This window comes from Chiloscyllium punctatum, chromosome 49 (genome assembly GCF_047496795.1).
Source record: "Chiloscyllium punctatum isolate Juve2018m chromosome 49, sChiPun1.3, whole genome shotgun sequence".
Lineage (NCBI taxonomy): Eukaryota > Metazoa > Chordata > Chondrichthyes > Orectolobiformes > Hemiscylliidae > Chiloscyllium > Chiloscyllium punctatum.
This window is the reverse complement of record NC_092787.1, coordinates 19,281,416-19,297,933: the sequence shown is the minus strand read 5'-3', so window position 1 is coordinate 19,297,933 and position 16,518 is coordinate 19,281,416. Positions and strand designations below refer to the sequence as shown.

Here is a 16,518-nt window from a genome sequence, read left to right as displayed (position 1 = left end):
GCAGCTGAAGATGGTTGGGCCTAGGACACTACCCTAATGAGCTCCTGCAGAGTTGTCTTGGAGTTGAGATGACTTACCTCTAACAACCATGACCATCTTCCTATGTGTCAGGTATGACTCTATCTACTGGAGAGTTTGCCCCCGGATTCCCATTGATTCAATTTTTGCCAGGGCTCCTTGATGCCGCACTTAGTCAAATGCAGCGTTGACATCAAGGGCTGTCACACTCATCTCACCTCTCGAATTCAGCTTGTTCATGTTTGAACCAAGGCTGTAATGAGGTCAGGAGTTGAGTGGCCTTGGGAACCCAAACTGGGCATCACTGAGCAGGTTAATGCTGGGCAGGTGCTGCTTGACAACACTTTTGATGATGCCTTCCATCGCTTTACTGATGATTGAGAGTAGATTGAGGTGGCAATAATTGGCTGAGCTGGATGTGTTTTGATTTTCATGTACAGGATATACCTGGGCAATTTTCCACATTGGCTGGTAGATGCCAGTGTTGTAACTGTATTAGAAGAGCCTGTCTAAGGGGACAGCAAATTCTGGAGCACAAATCTTCAGTATATTGCCAGAACGTTGTCAGGGCCCATCACCTTTGCAGTATCCACTGTCTCCAACCGTTTCTTTAACTGCACGGGTATCTGTAATGCTGGGGATTACTGGAGCAGGTCACAATGGATCATCCATTTGGTACTTTTGGCTGAAGATTATTGCAAAGGCTTCAGCCGTATCTTTTGCACTGATGTGATGGGCTATTCCATCATTGAGGATGGGGATAGTTGTGGAACCTCCTTCTCCAATGAATTGTTTAAATGTCTGCCATTCATGACTAGATGTGGCCAGACTTGAGGTTAGATTGGATCTGTTGGTCGTGGGATCACTTAACTCTGTCTATCACTTGCTGCTTATGCAGTTTGGCATGCAAGTATTCCTACTTGGTGGCTTCACCAGGTTACACCTCATTTTTAGATTCGGCTCCTGGCATGCCCTTCTGCAATCTCCATTGAACCATGGTTGATACCCTGGCTAGATGGTAAAGGTTGAGTGGGGAATATGCTGGGTCATGAGGCCACAGATTCTGCTGGAGTACAATTCTGCTGCTGATGATGGCCCACATCATGGATGCTCAGTCTTGAGTTGTTAGATCTGTTTTAAGTTTGTCCCATTTAGCACAGTGGCAGTGCAACACAATATAATGGAGGATATTTTCAATGTTAAGGCAGGACTTTGTCTCCACAAGGACTGTGCATTAGCTTCTCTTACTAATACTTTCATGGACAGATTTACCTGCAGCCAGCAGATTGGCAAGGATGACATCAAGTATATTTTTCCCTGTTGTTGGTTCCGACACCACCTGCTTCAGACTGCTATGTCCTTTAGGACTTGACAAGCTTGATCAATAGTGATGCTGCAAGCCATTCTTAGTAGTGGACCTTGAAATCGCCCATCCAGAGTACGTTTTGTGCCCTTACCACCCTCACTGCTTCCTCCAAATGTTATTCAATATGGAGGAGTAATGATTCAGCTGCAATAGGAAGATTGTACGTGATAACCGGTAGAAGGTTTTCTTGCCCATGTTTAATCTGAAGCAATGAGGCTTCATTGCAACACGAGTCAATGTTGAGAATTTGCATGGCAACTCCCTCCTGACAGTATGCCACCACTTCTACTTGGCCTGACCTGCCATTGGGATTCAACATGTCCAGGGATAGTGATGGCGGTGTTTGGAACATTGTCTGTAAGACATGATTCCATGAGTATAACTTTGTCAGCTGTTGCTTGACCAGTCTGTGAGACAGCTCTTGCAATTTTGGCACTAGCCTCCGATTAGGAGGAGGACTTTGCAGGTTGACAGGCTGTTTTAGTGTTGTTTTTGCCTGGATCAATTCCAGGTGGGCTGCCCGACCTCATTTCTTTGTTGAGACTTTGTAGCAATTGATACAACTGAGTGGCTTGCTAGACCATTTCAGAAGACAGTTGAGAGTCAATCACGTTGCTGTGTAACTGGAGTCATGTAGGCCAGACTAGACAAGGATGGCAGATTTCCTTCCCTGAAGGGCATTAGTGAGTTAGATGGCTACTTCCTAAGAATCTTGTTCTGGTCATCAATGGATTCTTAATTCTGGATCCTTTTTTATTGAATTCAAACGTATTTGCCATCGCAGGATTCGAACCCAGGTTCGCAGAACAATAGCTGAGTTTCTAGATTAATGGTCTCCCGAGAAGTCCACCTGGCCATCATCTCCCCATATTTTATGGAGAATACTTCCAACATTTCCTACCTGTCATAGGTTCTTCATTCCTGGTAACATCCAGATTTGGAAGTCTTTTCTTCAAAAGGTGCTAGAAGCAGTCTTAAATATTTTTAAAGGCAGAGATGGATATATTCTTGATAAACAACAGGCGAAAGGATATTGAGGTAGGTAAGGATGTTGAGTAATCAGATCAATTATGATCTTACTGAATGATGGAAATGGCTGAAAGGGTTGAAGGACACTCCCATACTCCTAATTTATAAAAACCAATCAAATCAGAAACAAAGACAAAAGTTGCTGGAAAAGCTCAGCAGGTCTGGCAGCATCTGCGAAGAAAAATCAGAGTTAATGTTTCTGGTCCGGTGACCTTCCTGAGAACAGTTCTGAGGAAGGGTCACCGGACCTGAAACGTTAACTCTGATTTCTCTGCACAGATGCTGCCAGACCTGCTGAGCTTTTCCAGCAACTTCTGTGTTTGCTTCTCATTTGTAAGTTCTTATATATCTGTACAACATATTTCCTGTATTAGATTAGATTAGATTAGATTACTTACAGTGTGGAAACAGGCCATTCGGCCCAACAAGTCCACACCGCCCCGCCGAAGCGCAACCCACCCATACCCCTACATTTACCCCTTACCTAACACTACAGGCAATTTAGCATGGCCAATCCACCTGACCTGCACATCTTTGAACTGTGGGAGGAAACCGGAGCACCCGGAGGAAACCCACGCAGACACGGGGAGAACGTGCAAACTCTACACAGTCAGTCGCCTGAGGCGGGAACTGTACCCAGGTCTCTGGCGCTGTGAGGCAGCAGTGCTAACCACTGTACCACCGTGCCGCCTTAACTGCAAGACTCACTGTCATTGCAGTTCCAATATCCCTCTCAGGTATCATCTCAGATCAAAACACACTGTGATTACAGCTCCGACATCCCACCCAGTGTCATTGTTTCCAAGATTTTACGGATTGACTTAGTGTGATGACCCAGAATGATCCACAATACCCAAAGTGAATGTTTTTCCATTCTATTGCCCTATTAATAATTTTATGCTTTTTAAATTGCTTTTTATCCACTTGCATGTACTTTTAAGAATTTGTCTATACAGATACCAAGAGTATGATTCTATGATCTCACACTCGTCTGCATTTTTCATGGAAAATCTGGCCACTTATCTGATGTTTTATTCAGTAATATGCCACCTAGCTCAATGACATTTCACTTTTTAAAACAAACATAAGTTAATTTTTACCTAGAATAAACACCACAGAAATGTGCTTTCAGCATAACTTGCCTCTACTAATGTTTTTATTCCATACAAGTCTTTTCCCATTCCAACTAATCCATCTGAGCCCATCATCAACTCTATCTATTCCATTTTCTCTCATGGGTTCATCTAGCTTCCTTTCAAAAACATCCACACTACTTGTCTCAACCACTTTCAGTGTTGGTGTGTTCCACAGTCTAACCAAATCAATGACCATACTGACCATACCCAGTCCTACCTAATGGTTCTCCATTCTTGAGCCAAGTGATTGTGGGTGGTGGAACTCCCAATGGCTGGCATGATAGGCCAAAGGCCTTGCCAGCTGTCTGATTAATAACCTCTTCTAAAGGCTCTTCAAAAGTTGGTGGGGCTGAAAAAAAGGAAGAAGAAACATTAGTACAAAAATAAAGAATGCCCGTAAACAACTTGGTGCTTTTTGCAATTGTAATGAGCTGAAGGGGCTATTAGTCGGTGGTAAGCACGTTTCCCATTCATTCTGCACCACCAGCCCTTTAAAAATTCGAAGTTGTCTTGGTAGCATTGGGATCATAAGACAACTTCTGAGATTTTGAAAACTAGCCTAAACTGGGTCCGAACTCGGTGAACGTAAGAAAATCTAACCTATGCTTTCTGTTCCACAGAAAGCATAGGTTAGTGGTATTGTCACTAAAGTATTAATTCAGAAAGCCATCTAATGATCTGGGGACTTGGATTTGAATCCCACCATGGCAGATGATGGAATTTGAATTCAATAAAAATTCGGACATTAAGATGACTGTGAAACTATTGCCTATTAGATTAGATTAGATTAGATTATTTACAGTGTGGAAACAGGCCCTTCGGCCCAACAAGTCCACACCGCCCCGCCGAAGCGCAACCCACCCATACCCCTACATCTACCCCTGACCGAACACTATGGGCAATTTAGCATGGCCAATTCACCTGACCTGCACATCTTTGGACTGTGGGAGGAAACCGGAGCACCCGGAGGAAACCCACGCAGACACGGGGAGAACGTGCAAACTCCACACAGTCAGTCGCCTGAAGAGAATCCATCTGGAGCACTAATATCCTATAGGGAATGAAAACTGTTATCTTTGCCTGGTTTGGCCTACATGTGACTCCAGAACTACAGCAATGTGGGTTGTATCTTAACTGTCCTCTGGGCAATTAGGGATGGGCAATAAATACTGGCCTGGCCAGAGCCCACGTTCTGTGAATTTAAAGAAAAAACCAAGGTGAGCTTCTGGTGGATTAGGGGCCAAGCCAGTGCTGCTACATGCTTCAGGATCCTCAGAGTATTTTAACCTTGTTTTAACATTGCCTGATACAGGAGGGAGGAGAGAACAGAGTGCCAGCACAGAGATGAAGTTCAGTGCATATCAAAGATCACCTGCTGCCTTCCAGGAAAATTGCAGAAAGAGTTTTAGGAAAGATTTTTTTAATGTAAAGGGACACACTCCTGCTGCTGAAGGTCCCCATGATGTGGCAGTGCAAGTGTTGGACTGGGGTGGACAAAGTTAAAGATCACACAATATCAGGTTACTGTCCAACAGCTTTATTTGGAAGTACAAGCTTCTGGAGCGCTGCTCCGTTATCAGGTAGCTAGTGCTGCAGGATCATAGGACACAGAGTAAAGGATCAAAGATCTTCTGGGATTTACGTGTCAATGAATCAAAACCTGCAACCCATTCTAATTGATTACAGACTTAACAGCTATCTTGGTTTGTTCAACACATCTCATCAGTTGTATGATACTTTGATCTTTTACTATGCTGGTACAATCCATTAAACCAAGGGCTCTACCCGAGTCAAACAATTTCCTGAAGGCAAGTTTTGCATCATAACCATCCAAAATTGAGATCCAAAAAAATGCTTAAAATATACTCAGGAAACAGTTGTCTGAGGTCTAATGTGCTCCCATGCTTACAGTGTACATTCAGCCTGAAGGTCCTTTTCATTTGTCCAGCCAGGTTGGCAACATTGCACATATAATGTCCAGAATCTGTAACCTAAAACCACATAAACAAAAATTAACAATGGGCAAACTAATAGGAAGCAATGTGTTATTTCGAGCTTTGAAAATCAAAATGAAAATTCAATTGCAATAACATTGTGAAACATGAGATTTAGTAGTAGAGAGAAAGAAGGTTGAAGGTTGAAGGTTGAAGCTAAGCTAAATACTAACACATCAGATGGTAAGATCTTTTTTATATCCTGTTCAGATTGGACAAAAGTGCTTTGTGCAGAAAAGGAAATTGAGCTTCTTGGAGGTAGTGTCACAGTGCAGGAGATATTGGAGGTCCATTGCAAATCAAGGAAGATCTTAACAATGTGACATGCTGCACAACAATTAGGGATTGGGGCAAGTGGGGGAATCAGTATGAATGTAGTTCTGCATGCATATTTCTCAGAGCCTTTTACATCTAGCCATATAAAAGAACAATAATAAATATGTTGAAAATGAATATAATTTGTTATCTTCCCATCACAAGATGATTAATTGATTAACAATCTGTAAATATTTACAATATGCAGGTGTAAATTTGGGGTTTCTTGGTCAGCCAGAACAATGTGGTAGCCACAATGCAAAAACCTCCTAATGCAGGTTCTTATGACGAAAAGCATCAGCCGCAAATACAAATAGTACAAAGGCTACTTAATAAGTTAAGAGCCCATGGTGTTGGGAGACTGGATATTAGGGTAGATAAACAATTGGCTAACTAATAGAAGACAGAGAGTTGAGATAAGGAGGCCATTTTCAGGATGGCAACTTGCAACTAATGGAGTGCCACAGGAATCAATGCTGAGTCCACAATTATTTACAATATATACTCATGATTTGGATATTTTTTATTCATTCATGGGATGCTGGCATCTCTGTTGGAGCCAAATTTATCGCCTGTCCCTAGTTGCCCTTGAGGAGGTGGTGATGAGCTGCTTTCTTGAACTGTTGCAGTCCTTGTGCTATAAGTAGACCCACAATACCACTGGAAGGAATTCCAGGATTTTGACCCAGCAAGGGAAGTAAAAGTACTATCGTCAGGTTTGTCGATGAGATAGACATATTTTTAATCAGTAAGGAAACCAAGAATTATGGGCAAAAGGCAGGGAAAGTAGAGTTGAGAATGATCAAATAAGCCACAAACTCCCTAAATGGTGGAGCGAACTTCATAACCTACTTTTGCTCCAGTATATTAATAGCAAACAAACAAATTATAAAGTTAACTTGCGGTCAACCTTTGAAATATCAAATATAGGTATTACCTGAGCATCTTGTATTTGGAGTATTTGACCGTCAGATAGGATATGGGTTCCATTTACCAAAGCCAGATGGTGATCATTCTTATACCACATAACAGTAGGGACTGGTACTGCTTCTGATTCACATCTGAGAGTAGCTGTCTCTCCAGCACGGATTGTGATGGCCTCAGAGTAACTGTCACCATGGTATTTAATGGAGGGTGGGACTATGGAGGTCAAAATTCAGAAGACATTGATTAGAATATCTAGGAATACTGTACTTTCTGCTACTGCAAATAGGTCAATGGCTAACAAGCCAAATGTAATATTCTTAATTGGTCATGGCACAAGAACTACAAAAGTTTATCAGTTTATATTTTAAGCTGATCACAATGCTTCCCAGTAAATCAATAGCGCATTAATTCATGCTAAATGTATACACCACTATCATTAACCTATCGCACACTAATAACATTAAAAAGACATGAGAACTGTTCAGTACTAAAATGCAGTGTTGCTCTCTCTCCATTCTAGCAAACTTTATGCTAGGTTTACACCACATTTGACACGGTCAACTACACCCACCCTCCACCATGTTGGTGCTCCATTCTCCAGCTCTGTGTGCTGACCTAGTCCCACTCTTTCCAGAGTATTTCAAAATGATTCATCTCCCCCCACCCCCACACCATTTTTGCCAGATTCTCCCCCAAAAAAATCACTTTTGACGATATCTTCTTCATTATCTGAAGTAACAGACAATAGATCAGCTTCCACACGTATGCATCTCAAACTATACACTGAGGAAACAGAGGCCATCATTTTTGAACCCAGTTACAAGTCCAAACCTAAGTCCACGTTTGGACACTTTCTCAGGCTGAACAAACTACTTGCAGATTTAGCATCACATTCAACCTCAAGATGAGCTTCCAACTCCATATTCCTCTCCATCACAAAGATTGCCTGTTCCACCTCCAGAAATTTGCCTTCCCTCACCTAGATGCTAAGGGTTGTTCATCTCCAGACTGGGCTATTCTAGTGTTCTCTTGACCGATCTGACCTCTCCCATTCTGAAAACTTTACTCAGATAAAATTCTGTTGCTCATATCCTACTACATCATCCCTACTATCATGGCTTACATTGCCTCCCATCACTCAATACCTTGAAGTTAAAACAACAAAGTGTTTAAGTTTCTTCTTGTTCATTCCCCTCCTATATTTTAACTTCCTCCAGCCTCTTCACTCTTCATTCCTCCAAACTCTTTTGAGTTAGAACTCCATCTCCTGACTTAGGATCCTCCAAAAAACTCAAGTTCTTTGCCTAACGTTTGGTCACCTCCCCTAAAATCTACTTAGGCTTGGCATTCAGCTTTTTGATACACCCATGTAACTCACCTTGGGATTGTTTCTATGTTAATTATTTTGCATGTTTTAGTAGTTATTTAATTGAAGGTCAGGTAACGGGATGACTTTGAGAGGAATGATGACAGAGTGAGATGATTGGTTACATATTCGATGTTCACATCTGGGACTCGACTTCCAGTGAGCTCAGAATGAAGGGAAGAACATTCCCTCTCTTTAATGTGCTGGCTTTAAAAGTCTCACTTAAAACTAATCTGTTTCGGCTCAACGCATTTTCTAACAGGTATGGATTCAAAGTATAAACTAGCCTAACTTTTGAACTAATTGTATATCTTAGTCAGTGGGATGTCTGGTGCCAGAAATGGTGAAGTGTCACCATGATGCTCTTCAAAGATTAGGAACTGGGCAGAACTTTTAGGATTGGATAGAAGTATCTTTAAAACTGCATTTAACTAAGCTATTGGACAAATGTAGGAAAAGCTTTTACCTATAACCTAAGATGTGTTGCATCTTTATTTTTAGGATACAGGTTTGCTCGCTGAGCTGGAGGGTTTGTTTTCAGACGTTACGTCACCATACTCGGCAACATCTTCAGTGAGCCTCCGAATGAAGCCTTCATTCAGAGACTCACTGAAGATGTTGCCTAGTATGGTGACGAAATGTCTGAAGACAAACCTTCCAACTCAGCGACCAAACCTACATCCAGAACCTCAACCTGAACTACAAATCTTCTCAAAACTCGCTAACCTTTATTTTTAATCATTCACAGGATGTGAATGTTGCTAGGTAGGCCAAGCGTTTATTGTCCATCCTTAACTGCCATTGAAGAGTGGCAAAGAACCGCCTTATGCAATGTAATTACAATCAGGAGAACCTAGGTGCCCTTAGCAAGTGAGCGCCATGATTTTGACCATGCTAAAGAGAAGGGTCAATGATTTAGTTCGAAGTCAGGATGGTGTATGGCATGAAGGGAAACGTAGATGGTGGTAATCTCATGCATCTACTTACTGGCATTGTCTTTCCAGGTGGTAGAGGTCATGGGTTTGGAAGGTGCTTTTGAAGGAGCCGTGGTGAGTTACTGCAATAGATCTTGTAGATGGTACATACTGCTGCTACTATGTGTCAGTGATTAAAGAGTTAATATTGAAGGGTGGTGGATGGGGTGCCAGTCAAGTGAGCTACTTTGTCACAGATGGTGTCAAGCTTCTTGAGCCTAAACTGAAAATGCCAGCCACTGATCTCAGATGTCGTTTTGGGATGGGTAGATTGGAAAATAGTGGTCACAATGAGATTAGCGATGATTTTATCAAATGGTGGAACAGACTTGAGAGGTTGAATGGCCTTACTCTCGCCCTTAATTTGTATACTCATATGTTATGTTCATGAGTTTGTTGAGAACATTCTCTTTTACATATTTTTCCCAACGTTCTTGACTAACAGAGCACAAGTTGGTTTTGATACTCACGATACACATGGAGGTGAATGTCCTTCATATCTCTCCCTGCCGCATTGGTGGCAACACAAACGTAGTTGCCATTGTGTTCTGTCTTTGCTCTGGGAATGTGAAGGATATGACCACCTGGAACAGAAATAAGATCAAGTCAGAGATTATTCAACCATAATCCAAACAAATTGTTAAAATAAATATGGAGTAATTTGTTCTGTTGAAGACTGCACTACAAAGAGTAGAGCTATTCTCTTTAGGATAAGCAAGAACTCTTTTTAGATAGAGTTCAGCCTTGATACTTTCCTTGTGTGGACACAAGTCTTATATATTCTGAGTTTCCAAATTCCATGCCTCAACAAACAATGTTGGAATCCCTGTAGCTTTAAAACACTAATATTTAGAGGGAACATTCTTTCTGCCACCTTATTGAGACTCTATCCTGTATTAAGGATCCATAGGTACTGATCTGTCACTGTTACTTAATCCAATCAGAACAGGAAGGCATCAAGCATTAATAGGATTCAAACGTGTGAGCCATGTAACCAAACCAATTTTGACCTCACCTAGAAACCACACCGAGGGCCTGAATGGCCTCCACCTGGTCCGAATTTCTAGATCTGTATGATTACACTTTTGTGTTTTCCAAGATGTTAACTGGAAGCAAGAATCTAGAATTTGCTTCCACTTCTTGCTGATTCCCAGACTGGAGTCTGATTGAACTCTTATCTCAGCACTAAAAAAAAACTAAAAAAGCAATAAGGCGGGAGAAGATGAAATATAAGAAGCTAGCTAGTAATATAACTGAAGGTTGTAAAAGTATTTTTTAGATGTCTAAAAAGGTTAAGGCAGAGGCAAGAATGGACATTTGACTGCTGGAAAATGAGGCTGGAGAAGTAGTAATGGGAAACAAAGAAATGACAGAGAAACTGAATAGGTACTTTGTACCAGTTTTTACAATGGGAAATACTAGCAACATACCAGAACCTCAAGAGAGTCAGGCAGCAGAGGTGAGTGAAGTGGCCATCACCAAGGAGGTGTTGGGGAAGCTGAAAAATCTAAAGATGGATAAATCACCCAGACTGGATGGAGTACACCTCAGGGGTCTGAAGGAGAGAGCTTAGGAGATTGTAGAGGCATTGGTGGTGATTTTTCTGGAATCACTGGAGGCAGGGAGAGTCCCAGAGGACTGGAAAATGGCTAATGGAACAAACCTTTTTAAGAAGGGAGTGAGGCGGTAGATAAGAAACTATAGGCTGGTTAGCTGACCTTGGTTGTTAAGATTTTAGAGTCCATTATTAAGGATGAGATTGCAGAGTACGTGAAAGTGTATGTTAAAAAAGGGTGGTGTCAGCACAGCTTCATCAAGAGGAGGTCATGCCTGACAAATCAGATGGAATTCTTTGAGAAGGTAAGAAGGAAGTTAGACCAAGGAGAGTCAGTGGACATAATCTGTTTGGATTTCCAAAAGGTCCTGGTAGCACAGGATTAGAGTGGTGCTGGAAAAGCTCAGCTGGTCAGGCAACATCCTGATGAAGGGCTTTTGCCTGAAACGTTGATTTTCCTGCTCCTCAGATGCTGCCTGACCTGCTGTACTTTTCCAGCACCACTCTAATCTTGACTTTGATCTCCAGCATCTGTAGTCCTCACTTTCCCCTTGGTAGCACAGGAGGCTACTATTTAAGATAAGAGCCCATGGTGTTCAGGGCAAGGGATTGGCATGGTAGAGAATTGGCTAACTGGCAGAAGACAGAGAGTAGGGATAAAGGGGTATTTTGCAGGATGGTAGTCAGTGACTGGTGGAGTTCAGCAGGGGTCTTGTTGGGACCACAACTGTTCATGTTATGCACTATCTGGATGAAGGAACCGAGAACATGTTTGCAACGTTGGCAGATGACACAAAGATAGGTGGAGGGACAGGTAGTATTGAGGAAATGGAAAATTGTAGAATGACTTGGATATGATAGACTAGTGAGCAAAGTGGCAAATGGAATACAATGTGGGAAAGTGTGAGGTTATACATTTTGGTAGGAAGAACAGAGGCATAGACCATTTTCTAACTAGGGAAAGGGTTCAGAGATCTGAAACACAAAGGGACTTGGAAGTTTTAGTTCAGGATTTTCTTAAGATTAACATGTAGCTTCAATTGGAGGTTAGGAAGGTAAATGCAATTTTGGCATTCATTTCAAGAGAGCTAGACAACAAGATTAGAGATGTGCTGCTGAGGCTATATGAGCCTCTGATCAGACTGCATTTGGAATACTGTGAGCAGTTTTGGGGCCTGTGTCTAAGGAAAGATGAGCTGGGGTCTAGAGAAGGTTTACAAGAATAATTGTGGAAGTGAAGGGCTTGTCATATGGGAAACGGTTGAGAAATCTGTGAGTTTTGAAGTTTGACGAGAGATCTGACTGAAACTTCCAGGATACTGTGGGGCCTGGATGGAGTGGATGTGGAAAAGGTATTTCCATGAGCAGGAGAGACTAGGACCCTGGGCACAGGCTCAGGGTGAAGGGACAACCCTCAGAACAAAGATGAGGAGGCATTTCTTCAGCATGACAGTAGTGTCTCTGTGGTACACATTGCTGTAGAGTATTGTGGAGGACAAGTCATTGAGTATATTTAAGACAGAGATAGATAGGTTCATGGTGAGTCAGGGGATCAAGAGTTATACAAAGGCAGGAGAATTGGGTTGAGAAACGTATCAGCCCTGATTGAATGGCAGAATAAACTCGGCGGGCTAAATGGCCAAATTCTGCCCTGCATCTTGTGGTCTTATGGTTATAAACGGAAAACCGAAAGAGTCACTTTGCTGGTCTACATGGTTCAAAATGTCCTCTGTATTCACTCACTGAAGAATAGGGAAGTCCTTATTTTGAATACACTGCAGATTTAAATTTAATCCAAGGTTGAATGAGAGAAGAAAATGTTTGTTCTGATTTAATACATCTTTACATGCAACACCTTCAGGTTGTTAGTCCTGAATTTGAACAACGACTAATTGATACATTAAATAAATGACAGTTGCTAAATTACACACTTAAAATCATCCAAAATGCACCGATTGAATGAAAGGACAACTGTAGGATGCTCATCAAGTGTCACAATGAGAGTTTATAAGAAGTTTGCTTATAATAAATTCTTCGAATGAATGATGTATCTGCTGACTTGTCTAAGTGGTATAAAGAGAGGTACGCTGACCGTTAGTAATCTTTTCTGGTCCTTTTGAATCTGAGCATTCAATAAGTTTGGGAATAGCCATTTTGTCAGGAATCGTCCCTTAATATATCATGGATGGGGAATGGAGGGTTTTGGATGATGCCATCCTTGGAAAGGTCAAAGGTTGTTTTGCATTTTCATCTCATATTTTCCTTGTCAAAGTCTCACCTGGAAGAATCAGCATGTCAGTGCGGGATTGCAGCAACTGTCCATTTTTGTACCATTCGATGTCTGCTGAAGGTAGTGCTCGGTATTCACATGTTAACCAAATGGGATTATTCATCACAACACTGACGTTTTCTGGAGAGGGGCCCAGAAGCATGGGAGGCACTGGACAAAGAAAATAGAACCAGATGCAAGTTGACGCTGATTGATCTTTATTCAAAAGCCCAGCACTAAAATTAAGTTGCAACATCAAATATTTTGTAACGTTAGGACTTCTTCCTTCATCTTGAGGACAGAATTGTTCAATAAAACAAACATTAATGCAAAATCAAAATTCTAAATTTTATTTTTCTTTCTTTAACATGACTTTTTTCAGAAAGGCAGGTACAGACTAAATTTGTAAGAGGCACTGCAATCAATCTTGGTCTGTGTACAGTGAACTTGCAGAAATACATGTTTGAAGGAATAAGGAAGAAGTGCTTAAAATGGTGCATCCCAGAGTTGTATTATGAGAAAGAAACAATAAGAAACAGGTGGAGAGTAGAAACTAGAAAAGAGGATGGCTGAAGGTGATAAAGAACACCCATCAAATGAATTTGCTTTCCACATTTCAGGAGAACTGATCCTATCTGCTTCAAACACCTGGGTCCATTCTATTTCAGTGGAGGCTCTGATTAAGTCAAAGAATGTAATTACAAGTCATTCTGCTATAATGTACGTTTCGTTAACACAAATTCGTTACATCATGATTGATGAATTGGGGACATTGTTTCTCAAGTGCAAAATTTTAAAGTGTGTATTGGTTACAACGCGATTCTGGCCCCATTAGTTTAAATGGTGCTGCTATTACACGATTTTCTCATAACAATTTTCTTATTGGATGAGAACGGAACTACTGCATTACAGCAGAACTGACTGTAAGTACAATTACAGTAAACCTACACAAACTCTTCGAGTTTGAACTGTTCTGTATGTTTCTATGGAATGGTTTGGAGCACTTTCTATGTTAAAGACACTACATCACTTCAAGTGTCTAGTGTCGCAATGAAGCGTAAGATGTATAATTGGTCCTTAACATTCAGCAGGGATTGTTACCTTGAACACGAAGGCTGAAAAGCTTCTTTGTGCTTCCTGCTGAGTTTTCTGCGAGACAAATGTAGCCAGCTGCATCAGATGCCTGCACCGCGTGAATCTACAGAGAAAGTACAACAAGCAGCGCATGATTGAGGTTCAATCCAAAGCCTGACACAACACAGAATAGCAACGGAGTTTCTGCACAGCTTGAGTAGTCTACAGATCAGATTCCAACAGAGATAATCAGATACTTTGTTGTCCAATTTCCACTGAGCTTTTACCTGCAGAATGCTGCCATTGTCCAGAAGTTGGTGTCTAGAGTCTGTTGCAATGGGTAGGCTGTCTCTGAACCAAAATATGGAAGGTGGAGGCTTCCCTGCTGCCTCACAATGCAGTTTAACTGTTTTGTTAACAACTGACACCAGCTCCTCTCCAAACTCTCCACCTTCTGAATGAATAACAGGAGGGACTAGAAAAAGGCAAATAAGAATGAATATGTGCAAAGGGTCCTCAACTATTCACAGTTTATATAAATGATTTGTATAAAGGGATGGAAGGTATAGTTGACAAATTTGCTGATGACAAGGAAGTTAGCTAAGAGGAGGACATAACAAGGCTACAAAGGGATATAGAAAGGTTAACTATAAAGGGCTATAGAAAGGTTAAGTGAGTAGGCAAATATCTGGTAAATGGAGTATAATTTGGGGAAATGTGAAATTGTCCATTTTGGCAGGAATAAAAAGCAGTTTGTTCAATGATGAGAGGTTTCAGAACTGAGATACAGAGGGTTCTGAGTGTCCCAGTGCATGAATCACAAAAAGGCATTAGGAAAGTTAATAAAATATCATTTATTGTGAGGGTAATTGAATAGAAAAATGGAAAGATCATGCTTCAGTTGTACAGGACACTGGTGAGACCGCATCAGGAGTACTGTTGACAATACTAGTCACTTTCTTTAAGAAAGGATGTAAATTGCATGAAGTGATTCAGAGAATATGTAGAGACTTATATCTGAAATTAATATGTTGTTTTATGAGGAAAGGGTGGACAGGTCAGGTCTGTACCTGCTGGAGTTGAGGAGAATAAGAGGTGACTTGATTGAAATAAATAAAAACTTGAGGGATCTCGACAGGTTAGATGTGGAAAGACTGTTTATTCTTCTGAGACAGTAGTATTTAGGCTGACTGTTTAAGAATAAAGGATCACTCATTTAAAACAGAGATGAGGTGAATGTTTTTCTCACAGAATGTTATGTTGTTTGCAACTCTCCTTGTAAACTTAATGAAAGCAGAGTTTTTGAACATTTTTAAGGCAGAGGTGGATCAATTCTTCGTTAGCAAGGGGATGAACAGTTAGTTAGATAGGTGGAAATGTAGACTTGCACTTGCAATCAAATCTGTTAACTTCTTATTAATTAGTGGAGCAGGCCTGAGGAATCAAGTGCCTACTCCTGTTTCTTGGTCATAAGCTCAGGATTTCTGTACCACAGGAAAAGTAACATCGGGAAAGGAAACAGATACAAAGTGCCTTCCTGGTGAGCAAGTTCCACTGAAATTGTTCGATTTCATATTAAAACACAAAAGTGTAAGGCAGCAGAATTGAAACTAAAGAAAACAATTGCTATATCTACACTAAAAATAATTATGCAAAAAAGTAGTTCCTTATAAATGTTTAAAGTCAGGTATGCATTGCATAAGAATGTAATGGAGACTGATGAGCAGAAGCAGTCAAAGGGACTAAGATATTTATTTGAAAAGGAACAATGTGCGGAGTCACAAGGAGAATGTGGGACAACGGCACTAAGTGAATTTCTTATTCAGAGGACCATAACTAACATGATGGGCCGAGTAGTCATTTTCTGTGCTTTAACAATTCTGTGATTCGGTGAAATAGATGGAGTTAGATGGGACAAGTATTTGAAAATAGTGGGCTTGTTGGGGCAGATGGTCTGGAGGAAAACAGAAGAACCACTTGACTGAGTTATGTGATTAAATCTTGCAAAATGGCTTGAATAGACAGATTCTTGACTCAAAAATGGGACTGCTATTAAAGCTGTGAGCATAAGAGGTACAGTTAGTAAGTTTGCAGATGACACCAAAATTGGAGGTGTAGGGGACAGCGAAGAGGGTTACCTCAGATTACAACAGGATCTTGACCAGATGGGCCAATGGGCTGAGAAGTGGCAGATGGAGTTTAATTTAGATAAATGTGAGGTGCTGCATTTTAGGAAAGTAAATCTTAGCAGGACTTATACACTTAATGGTAAGGTCCTACAGCGTGTTGCTGAACAAAGAGACCTTGGAGTGCAGGTTCATAGCTCCTTGAAAGTGGAGTCACAGGTAGATAGGATAGTGAAGAAGGCGTTTGGTTTGCTTTCCTTTATTGGTCAGAGTATTGAGTACAGGAGTTGGGAGGTCATGTTACAGCTGTATAGGACATTGGTTAGGCCACTGTTAGAACATTGTGTGCAATTCTGGTCTCCTTCCTAT

The 16,518-nt window shown here is 41.1% G+C and overlaps 1 protein-coding gene across 3 annotated transcripts in view; it reads right to left on the bottom strand.

The window, feature by feature from the left end:
* The window catches only part of LOC140469322 (hemicentin-1-like), a 438,266-nt gene that overhangs the window by 130,442 nt on the left and 291,306 nt on the right, over positions 1 to 16,518 (bottom strand). For all 3 annotated transcript variants that reach the window (XM_072565717.1, XM_072565718.1, XM_072565719.1), the window contains exons 56-62: positions 14,311 to 14,498; positions 14,051 to 14,147; positions 12,959 to 13,120; positions 9,596 to 9,709; positions 6,796 to 6,998; positions 5,459 to 5,540; positions 3,767 to 3,898 (exon numbers count right to left, since the gene is read on the bottom strand). In XM_072565717.1, coding sequence (XP_072421818.1) covers positions 3,767 to 3,898; positions 5,459 to 5,540; positions 6,796 to 6,998; positions 9,596 to 9,709; positions 12,959 to 13,120; positions 14,051 to 14,147; positions 14,311 to 14,498 — 978 coding nt within the window. The remainder of the gene's footprint in view (positions 1 to 3,766; positions 3,899 to 5,458; positions 5,541 to 6,795; positions 6,999 to 9,595; positions 9,710 to 12,958; positions 13,121 to 14,050; positions 14,148 to 14,310; positions 14,499 to 16,518) is intronic.